Source organism: Teleopsis dalmanni, chromosome 2 (genome assembly GCF_002237135.1).
Source record: "Teleopsis dalmanni isolate 2A chromosome 2, ASM223713v2, whole genome shotgun sequence".
In the NCBI taxonomy this organism is placed as follows: domain Eukaryota; kingdom Metazoa; phylum Arthropoda; class Insecta; order Diptera; family Diopsidae; genus Teleopsis; species Teleopsis dalmanni.
Window position 1 is genome coordinate 170,757,374 of NC_051847.1, and position 11,260 is coordinate 170,768,633.

Sequence of the window (11,260 nt, forward strand, 5' to 3'; positions counted from 1 at the left end):
AAAAATGCTAAAAATATTGAACCTGAAGCCACATTGGAAGATCTCAAAATTATACAAGAAATTGTTAGTAAATGCGGTAACAAAACACGTATCGTGCCTGCGCCAGATAACAAAATAGAAACTGAGAAAATACGTGACATAACGCCAAGACCACCTGCACCACCCGAAGCGATGCAAATAAGATCACCTGTGGTAACGGTTATGGGACATGTCGATCATGGCAAAACCACACTCTTGGATACTTTGCGAGGTTCTGCTGTGGCAGCCGGTGAAGCTGGTGGCATAACACAACATATTGGTGCATTTACGGTGACGCTTGAAAATGGAGAAAAGGTGACGTTTTTGGATACACCTGGTCATGCGGCTTTTAGTGCAATGCGTGCACGTGGCGCTAATGTGACGGATATCATCGTTTTGGTTGTTGCAGCCGAGGATGGTGTTATGGCACAAACGAAAGAGGTTATTAAGCTTGCACAAGATGCAAAAGGTGAATATTAATTATTTTATACAAATTGTTTATTAGCATTTATTTTTTATGTTTTATTTTTTTCTAGTTCCCATTATTGTTGCTATCAATAAAATTGATAAGCCCGAAGCAAATATTGTAATTATGAAAGTATAGTATAAATTGGAATTTGTTGAAAGCAAAATATCTTACAGGAGAAAACAAAAAGAGATTTAATGATGATGGGCTTGGTGCCTGAAGACAAAGGCGGCGATGTACAAGTCATTCCAATATCAGCTTTAAAAGGTACAAATTTAGAATTATTAGCCGAGGCAGTTAGCACGCAAGCCACTCTCATGGGCTTGAAGGCAGATTACACAGGATTAGTGGAAGGTGTTGTTGTTGAGTCGAAAACAGATGCTAGAAGAGGGTAATTGTATTGTATTGTATTTGTATTGTATGGTTATAATTAAATTTTTATTTTAGGAGTAATTAGGTAATAAGTTGAAAAAAAATCTAATAATAGGCAAAAGTTCTAGGTTTTAAACCTTCAGTTGATAATAGTTTTAGAAAATAGCTTAATAGCATACACATTTCTATAAATCAATCTTGTTGTTCTGATTGCTGTTGGTATAACCATTGTATTTGGCTACGTTTTATCGCTTGAACCTTACAGCTACAGTACGTAGACTTATCGCTCCAAACCTCATTAGTAAATAAAATTTATTCTGCTTACAAACGAAAAGCAAAAAGTATTAGTAAAAGTTGAATACTTCTACATTTAAATTGCAAAGTGACACCACTGGCTTCAGGACGTAAATCTTTCCGCTCTTAAAATCGCAACACATGTCGACTGCGGCAAATTTCTATTAACACTCACCCAAAACATTATTCCTCCCATATCCGGATTGTAGAGCTACCTGTTCCTAGAACCGAAACTCATATTAGCCCAGACTAGTTTCGATTTGTACTTGCGATATAGGAATCGTTTCATAATTCCATTGTTTCCTACTAACTTATTTTGTCTAAAAGGAACTTACAAAAATCAATACATAAGACGTTAGTATATATAGTAAAGATATTATTATTATGTTGAAGCTATTTGAGCCAGTTCACTTAAGCTCTTTCACTCTTTCTTAACTCGAGGTATTTTTAAACCCCCTCTTTACGCCTTGACTAGATTATTGTTTATCACTTCATCAGACTAAGCAATAATTGACCTCAGATCTGCCTACCTCCCCGAGGAGCCTGTAACCTTTTTGAGATTTGATAACGCGTTGTTGGTAAGTCTGTCAGTTTTCGTAAATAATTTCAGGGCTTTGTCCTGTATGTATTTTTTGATGGGATCAATTTCGATGTCCCTGAGATATATTGTAGTTCTTATATACTAGCTCAACAGAATTTGATCTTAAATTGTCTCTAATATTGCATTTCTCTCATGTTTTACAGTACAATTGAGTTGTGTTTAATAAACTTGGAAACCTATGTATGAAACAGTGATTTTCTCAAGAACACTAAGCACTCGGAAGGATGTACTGTAACAAGAACACCTTTTCCCACCAATAATACCAAAATTCTCCTCGGACAATTATAGAATATAGCAGTGTGCTAAACAGTTACTTGTCACATATATATACTTCAATGTAATATGATATTGATTTACGGGCTATATCCATTAAAAAAATGGATATTAGTAAATTCAGCAATTTTGCTCAATTTGTACTACTACGTTATATGTTAATATATCTTAGTTTTTAATTAGCATAGTTTGAAGTTAGAAGTCTATAACTGAAACTACTGAACGATCCAATATATCAATATATTACCATATAATTTAACCGAAAAAATTGCTCAAAATAGCTTACTTCACTGTCATCTGTATTGAAAAGAGACTGGCCAAGAAATCCAGATCGTACCCTAGTGTATGTTTCAAGTTTAGCTCTTATTATTATACGTTATTTTTAGCTTTATTTAATTGTGTTTCATTAAGATATATACTTTCTTATATCTGAATGAATCCTACTTTTAAATATTATCCATTTATATCGTTAACTTTCTCCTTATTCCTGCCAAATTCTCTTAAATTTTGCACATATCTCAATGTCTAACCCAAGTATTCCTCTTGTCATTCATTAATGCTTTTAAACCTTTCAAACCTGTTCTACAGATTCCCTAGACAAAAATAAATCTTCTAAAATTTTTATGGCACGGCACAGCTATTTTGAGGAACTCTTTGCCCTTCGTTATGTTGTGACACAGCTAGCTTCTCGAGATATCGGGTTTAAGAGTTGTGAAATTTTTACATTAAAAATACTTATTGATTTTAAATAAATTAGTTTTAGTTTACACTACGGTTAATAATATATTGACATTAATTAATGACAATAGTGCACATAATAATGATAATTATGTTCTTTGTAGAAAACTTTCCACTGCTATTGTGACTCGAGGAATTTTACGTAAAGGTTCTATACTAGTAAGTGGATTGGCACACGCTAAAGTACGTGGCTTATTCGATCATAATGGACAACCAATGTCAGAAGCACCACCAGGTACACCAGTTGAAATATTGGGTTGGCGAGAACTACCATTTGCCGGCGAACTAATACTAGAAGTAGAAACTGAAGTAATTAAAAATTTTTTTTTAAATGAAGGAGTAAAACTAAATTTAAGATAAATTTTAATAGAAAAAAGCAAACATGGTATTAAAATGGCGAGAACACGAAGCACAGAAAGATAAAACTGAAAATACGCTTGAAGATATACGTAAGAAAGAGGAAGAGCATTTAGCTAAATATCGTGCAGAGCGTGAAACACGCCGGTTAGCAGGGCGTTTCCGTTATAGATTTGGACCACGTTCTAAAGAATATGCCGAAGAGGATAAAACACCACGTGTAAGTGTTATTGTGAAAGGCGACGTACATGGTTCAGTAGAAGCTATACTGGATGTACTCGAAACATACAACAGCAATGAACAATGCCGTTTAGATTTGGTACATTATGGTGTGGGTAATATAACTGAAGGAGATATTGAATTGGCAAAAACATTCAATGCCATAATCTACGCTTTTTCCGTTGATGTACCAGTGAAAGCTACAAAAAGTGTTTCCATAAGGCCTTGCAATATAATATATAGACTTATAGATGACTTGAAAAAGGAGATAAGTAGTAAGTTGCCAACTAAAGATGTAGAGGAAAAACTTGGTGAAGCGTCCGTTTTGCAACAATTCTTCATCAATGAGGGACGCAAGGAAGTGCCTGTGGCGGGTTGTCGTTGTGTTAAAGGCATTTTGAAGAAAGCACAGAAATTTCGCTTAGTACGTGACGGAGACGTTATTTATGAAGGTATTTTTTATTTTCCTTTTCACTAATTTACTTTTAAATATTTAAATATATTTTTTTGTTTTAGGTACTTTAGAATCTATGCGCCATTTGAAAAATGAAGTTGATTCCATAAAGAAGGATGTTGAATGTGGTTTGCGTTTCAAGGATATAAACATAATACCACAAGCAGGTGATACAATAATTTGTTATGCGACAAACGCAGAACCACAACTAACAGATTGGGATCCAGGATTTTAAATCGCCTTTTATTTACCATTAAAATGTTAATTAAAAATAGTTTTTTTTTGTTTCGTTAATTATGAAAAAGTAAATTTCAAATTATAATTTTATTGTAAATATATTATTCACATCAATTTGAGATACATTTTTGCTATCAGCCACATTGTGGCATAGAAAAACACTATTTCCTGTTGTGTTTATATGTGTAAACACATTTGTATCAGTTTCATTCACAAATTCCTTGTTAAACACTCAAAGCTGATCATCGGCTACAATGTCGATGTAAGTGCCGCCCTTCACACATAGGCAGTCGCTGTTGGCACGTTGAAATGCTGCGTCATATAACCATTTTCTAATCGCATAATTTGTACACACCACATAGGATAAAACTCAACAATTAAGCCGAGAAAACGAGATCATTGTGAGCGGAACTTGCTGCTGATAACGTCTGAAGCTGATGTGACACCAATAAGAAATGTGCTGTGCTAGTTTGTATTTGAAACTATTTTTTTTGGGTATATTATTTTTTTTGTAATGAAATTTAGTGAGAACACTTCCAGTTTTACTTCCGTTCAAGGAAAGCAATCAAATTTCTTTAATAACAAAACCGCGCTTTTTCCAATAACTTTCGATTTACTCAACTAGGTCATGTTTTTATACGTAAAGCTGCTGAACTATTGCTGCACTTCAATGCAACTTTCCGATATCGTCTCGTCTTAGGTCTCCACAGTTTCTAGTAGCCAAGCAGACTCTAGTCAACATTGCATATTATTCTGAAACTTCTCCAATACATACAAACATATTTTTTGCTAATGAAATTGTTGTTTTCTCAGCTCGCTGATAAGGTCTAATTTCCGTTACAGAATTCTGAGTTATAGCTCCCTTGTGTGGTAGTTCAGCTCGATGTGTTTGGACCGCTGACAAGTGTGGAATTCGCAACAAACCCGTTGCTACACACAAATATATTTCGACTCGTGAATTCTTTTGGTGGCTTTTTTGCATGTTTGAAGGGCGTTTTGTGTTATAACGCTTAATGAAATATTTTTTAAAATATTTATAGTTTCATTTTTATAAGTCCGATAAGGTTTCCCCAAACATTTCTAGAAGTACAGATTTTTATGGTTTTCGTTTTTTTTCTTTTTGTTGTGTTTTAACGGAAGTATAATAGTTTCTTTCTTTAATTCAGAGTTTTTGTTAGATTTAATTTCTGCGTTATGATAGCAGTTTTTTAATCCGAATTATACTAAAAATATTAATTTGTTTACAGGAAGGCCAAATATTAATGAAATGAAAAGCATAATAGCATTAAGTATTGCTAGAAATAATACAAACTGAATAAAGCTAATTGTTTAACGTTTAACGTTTAATTAGTTTGTCTTTGGCTCATGGGAAATATGTCTGGACATATCGTGCAATTAAATTTTGTTCCCGTACTAATAGGAAATGACACTTTCTACATGAAGCTCATATTTCGATAGTCTAAGAGACAAATTAATTCCAAATTGATACAATGTCAACCCAATGGCAATATGCACAACCTGCGTGTGAAAAATATTTACATTACTTAAATTTTTTTTAAACTTAATATTAAATTTAAATATTCATAGCGCATATACTTATATAGCCTTATATTATATCTTATTGCTATAGAAATTTCGGTATTTCCAATTTCGATGTATTAATTATCAGATGTCTAATCAACAGATCGAGCTTCAATTCAAGCTAATAAAATCTTTATATATTATTTAGTTTAATTTATATAATTCTCATATCATATTATTATATGTTGACAAATACAACTCGAAATGGCGTTGTATGGTCAATCAAGTTTCAATAAATTTAACTAAATTTTTATTGTTTTTTCATTTCTATTCGAACCCTTCCAAAATTTTTTAAGGTTTATTTTTTTTGCTTAAGCCACTGGTGACTGAGATTTACTTCTTAAGTATTAAAAATAAGTATTAAAACTAGTGCACGCAATTTAAAAATGATTATAAGTTACCTAAGACAGTTCTAGTTTAATAACACTGGACATCTGTATCTTCTGCTCAAAAAGTATACAGATTTTTTTGTTTTCTTACTACTCCTTAAATAATAGACCAACATTTTTTAGTTATGTTGGTACACCCTTTCTTAACATATAGTACAAATTTGAGCGCCATCTGTCAATTAGTTTGTTTACAGCAGCTGTTAATGTGAGACTACGTCAAGTGCATTTAGCGATTTTTACTATGGAAAATTCTTATTGTACGCGATTTTTTGACCTGTTCCCGAAACTCAAATTGGCCCTTCGTGGTAAGCGTTTTGAGTCGATTGAATCTGTAAAATAGAATTCGCTGAAGGAACTAAAAGACATACCTTCACGGGCCTACGAAAAGTGTATGGAAGATTGGGTTAAGCGTTGGCATATGTATATCGCTTCAGAAGGAGCATATTTTGAAGGAGATAAAATAAATTTGGAATAAAATTTAAATTTGTGTGTTTTATTTACAAAATCAGAGTACTATTTTATCACTCATATATCACAAAATACACCTCATGCAACTGGAAAGCATACAAACTTGATGATATCTGAAATTCACGTTTTGTATACTTGTATCTCTCTTACAATGCTAATGAAAAATGTATGAATACTGATAAAAACTAGAAACATAGATAGACAATTACAATTAATTTTACCTGAGCTACTCTTTAGCCACATCAAGGAACACTTTGTGCAAAATCTATGATTTTGAAAGCACTCCTAACTAAAAAATCATTGAACTATAAAAACAGAATAAGATTCATCAACTCATTCAAGGCCTTTTTAAATAGAGTTTTGACCGAATAGAAAATTTTTACAGGGTTTCTAGTAGGACACTGTAAGTTAACACATCATCTGAAGGCCAATATCTGCCACATTTATAAAATGTATGCAGAAATGGAAATGGATGTTGATACAATTATTAACACTTTCACCCTAGACATCTACTGCCTATTCTGAATTCCTTAAAATTGTTCAATTTTTGATGTTTCAAAGACTTCGTTACCTCTGTTAGACCAATGCTGAAACAATTTCTAAAATATTAAAGTCTATTCGTCTATAGTGTTGGAGAGAGAAAGCGATTGCCAAATTCCTCTTTATTGTAGCAACTAGTGCATCATCTACTTGTTTGAATTCGCCACCATTAAAGATTAACCACAATGGCACAGAGCCTCGTTAATACTTCAGTAAGCACAAAAACTACAAGTTTCCTGCAGTCCAAAATGCTTTCCCAATGACCAACACGTAATAGTTAATTTTATCAAATTTCTTACTATTTAGAAAGGAGAAAAACTTTATACTAAAATATGTATATTCTCTGAAGTAGATTCTAGTTGAAAAGATTGGTAAATATTATTCTATAGAATTATAGTTTAGGAGGTATTGAATATGCAATAGTTCTTTGACTTTGTCAAAGGAAAATTCTTCCACAATTAAAATAAAGTGCTTACTTAGAGATGCTACTTTGTGTCTTAATGCAAAAAATGCAATTAAATTTTTCTTTGAAATCCCCATTGTGACTGTTTTCGATTAATTTTATATGAAGTGTAGGGCACCCCAACTAATTCATTTCTGCGTTCAAGTAATTGACATTATATTCCTTTAAAAGGAATAAAACCAAAAGAATTTAAGTAACGCAATAAAAGTCAAACATCAAAGTCAGGCTGATCGTTAAACGAGGATCGGATTGGAGTGGTTCCCATGTTCTGTTACTACGTGCCGCTGTTGTCTTGAGTGCGCACACATGTGCCATGTTTCATTAATGAAAACTGTGAGTTTTAAGGGAAAACAAGCCGCCTCAGTAATTAACGCTAAAAATATTTATAATTTAAACTATTAAATACAGAGTTCGAGACGGGAGTGATGAACATACCATAGTGCGGCACTCTTTTTTGGACTGTGTTGTGCTGAACTGCACAAGAGAACTGAACCATTCCAAAATACAAGTGCGACAAAATATTGCCGACACATGTTTCACTTAATTTGAGTAACATAAACACTAAGGGACTAAGTCATTAAGGGATTCCCTGAAATACGAGATGCATGCTGGTGCTGCAAAAACTGTGCAGGGGATTTGATAATCTGATTATGCACCAGAGGATGTAGATTAATGTTTTATATGTAAAAATAAATATAAAGCAAACATATACAATTTTATTAAACAGGAAGGGGCATAGGTTTTGGAAATAGGATCTTCAAAATACTTGTAAACATCTTAAAAGCAATAATTGCAGTTTTCTATCTTAAGCAAAATAGAAACACTAATAATTGCTTATATATATTCCTAAACTAGATTCTTTGATTCATACAAAAACTTACATAAAAAATAATATTTTTAATTGATCTAATTCTTAGAATATTAGAGTAATAGCGAAAAAAAAATCTATTGTAAAAGATATGTGGATACTTTATTCTAAAGACATTATCTTTTCGTTAAGATGAAGATAAACAGAAGCTGCTGTGAAACAAAGGAACAAATTACTTTTAGCTAAAAAGCATAGCGGAAACCTAAATAATAGATCTTCGAAAAATAATTTCTTTCATTGGCACGTCTCCAGTCTTGTCAAAAGTCAAACCACTACAGTCATTGCGACTTTTAAAGCTCGTTTGTTTATAAATGATAGCCTATTGTGCTACTATTATAGAATTGTATAATGGCATAATGTAATAAGGGCCTACTACGACACTACGGATTAGCCTTATTCATACACAGACCAGAAGTATTCACGGAACAACCGCCGTAGTTAACATACGAACAACGCTGAAAGGCATAATTCCCCCATTCAAGTGAAAATGGAAGTGAATCAACCTGATAAGTCTATAAATTTGACCATTTCTTTAACATTGCATGATGACAGCTTTGGTGGGTTGCTAAGAAAATTGGACCCAAAAAATTTGAATCGTCTCCTAGCCAATGATGTTACTGATACGTAAGGTGAATAACAGTTTGATCTGTGGAGCTACAACCACGATAAAAGCTATTACACGGTAGATCCAGTCTCATAGCATGTCTTCCTAGTATGCAGTGATTTGTAAACATCGATTTACCATAGTGCAGAGTAGGTTACGCTTGCGTTAAACCAGCTGACTGGTTAGGTTCTTGTTCAGTTTGGATTAGGTCGGTCTTCCGACCTGGAATTGCATAAGTAAAATAAAATTTAGAAACGCGACTAACTAACTACTGAAGAAAGCATCAAATATACTTGTCCTAAATCAACTGAAAACATTCATAATAAACTTGAAGCTGAGAAGTTTAGGATTGTGGGTCCGGTATTGGGACATCTATATGGTATATATAAATAAATGAATGGGAAACATTGCTGCTGAAGTACAGGTGAAAAGTTTAGGATTGTGGGTCCGGTATTGTGGGTCCGGACATCTATATATATATAAATGAATTTGAAACATTGCTGCTGAAGTATAGACAATAAACACTTGAAATAGGATGTTTGTTTGTAAATATAAAAATAATGCATTAGATAAACTATACATTTTTTATTGTAAAAATAAAAGTTTTTAGACTTTAGAAATTTTAGAATGACATCAGTGATTGCCACGATTGTCGCTATAAATTTTTTATTTAAAAGTTTTTAATTAAAAAAATTTTGAAAAAATGAAATACAATTTTTTTTATTATAAAAATAAAGCATTATAAAAATTATTATAAAAATGACATTAAAATGCCTATAGAGCGATATCATGAAGTACAGTTAGATAAGTGATGTTTATTCGAAAAATTTTTTGTTAAAGAAATTGAAATTAATATGAATATTAATTAAAATAATACAAAAAAGAATTTTTGTTATTATAGTTCACTACTTTTCGAAACCTCTGTGTTAAAGAAATATTTTATAAGATAAAATATATATTTTTTTCATTTTAAAAATAAAATTTTAAGGCTCTTTTCAATTATAAAAATATTAAATAAAAGATTTTATTTTTATTTGCAAAAATTATACTTTTTAGGCAGAAAAATACTTCTAGAATGAGATCAGCTGAGAGTCATAAACAGAGTTGGAGATAAGGTAATTATTTAAAAAATTTTAAATTAAAAAAATTAAACGAACCATTAATATTTAAATTGATAAATATGAAGTACTAATTTCACTTCTTCAAAATAATATCAAATTGCAGTGAAAGATATAATATATTAAAGGAGCTTCTCATATCGCAATCGCAATCGCAACATCACATCAATGGCACACAGCGATCGTGACGCATCGGATCGCATCGTCTCTACGCTGCGAGAGACAAAAATGTGCAGCGTTTATCTTTCTTCCCGCTTGTGTGCTGTGCTTGCTCGAGGCTGAAGTTTAGTTTGAAACAACGCGGCAATGGTTGGAAGTCGTTGACGGAGTAATACGAAGATCGATCTTGTGCTTCTTCTTGAATTGCATGAGTTTTTCTCTAAAAGGATTTTGAAGTTAAAAGAGTAAAATTAAAATGTCTGATTTGTATGTAATTATAAATACAATTAAAATCAACTTTGAAAATATTTGTAAATTGGAGCAATTCCGATAAATAAAAAACGAAAAGAAACGATAACAGACATAATACATGTAAAAATAAATACAAAAATATATATATACATATATATATAATACATGTTTATTTGTTATTGTAATCAATATAGTGAAATAACGTGTACGTCAACTTTGAAGCTAAACGTTCCAGTGTTGTTCGTGATAAGCACAATATCCGTTCGTTTCTAAATAGACGATTACTTAACTGTAAGGCGGCAAGATCGTGATTTTTGGCTCGTGGATCTCTGCTGCGCAGCCATAAGAAACGGAAGTGCACATTTAGGCGCAGGGGTAGTCGGTATTTCGTATCGTGCTATTCGAGTATTGCTATTGTGTGCCTCTTTGCCACTGTAGCATCGGCAGCCGAAGAAAGCGTTCAAACGATCAAGCGATCGAGCGATCCAGCGATCGGTGCAGTACATTTATCGAGCTTCAATTCACTAACGGTCAGTTGCTTGCTGGCACTCTATCCCAGCGGGTGTGTATTTGTATGTGCGAACGTAAAAGTCCTGTTCTAAGGAACTTTGTGTGCTAATGAAATTGATCCTTTGTGCTTTCAAATGAGATTGTTTTGAGCTTAGTTAATATATTATTGAATGAAATAAAGTGAAATAAATGCGTTGTCGGTAAATAAAAAATTTAAATAAAATAAAAACCAAACAAAAAATTAAAAAAAGAACTGCATTGCAATGTTATTTGTTAAAT

At 32.4% G+C, this 11,260-nt stretch overlaps 1 protein-coding gene across 1 annotated transcript; it reads left to right on the forward strand.

Moving 5' to 3' along the window:
* Positions 1-3: 3 nt before the first annotated feature.
* On the forward strand, positions 4-4,083 carry LOC119676149 (translation initiation factor IF-2, mitochondrial-like; the record flags this gene model as incomplete). Its single annotated transcript, XM_038087381.1, has 6 exons — positions 4-487; positions 555-604; positions 661-875; positions 2,867-3,071; positions 3,133-3,790; positions 3,855-4,083. Coding segments are annotated over 6 exons (1,785 nt in total), but the record flags the coding sequence as incomplete, so codon positions are not given.
* Between the last annotated feature and the right edge of the window lie 7,177 nt (positions 4,084-11,260).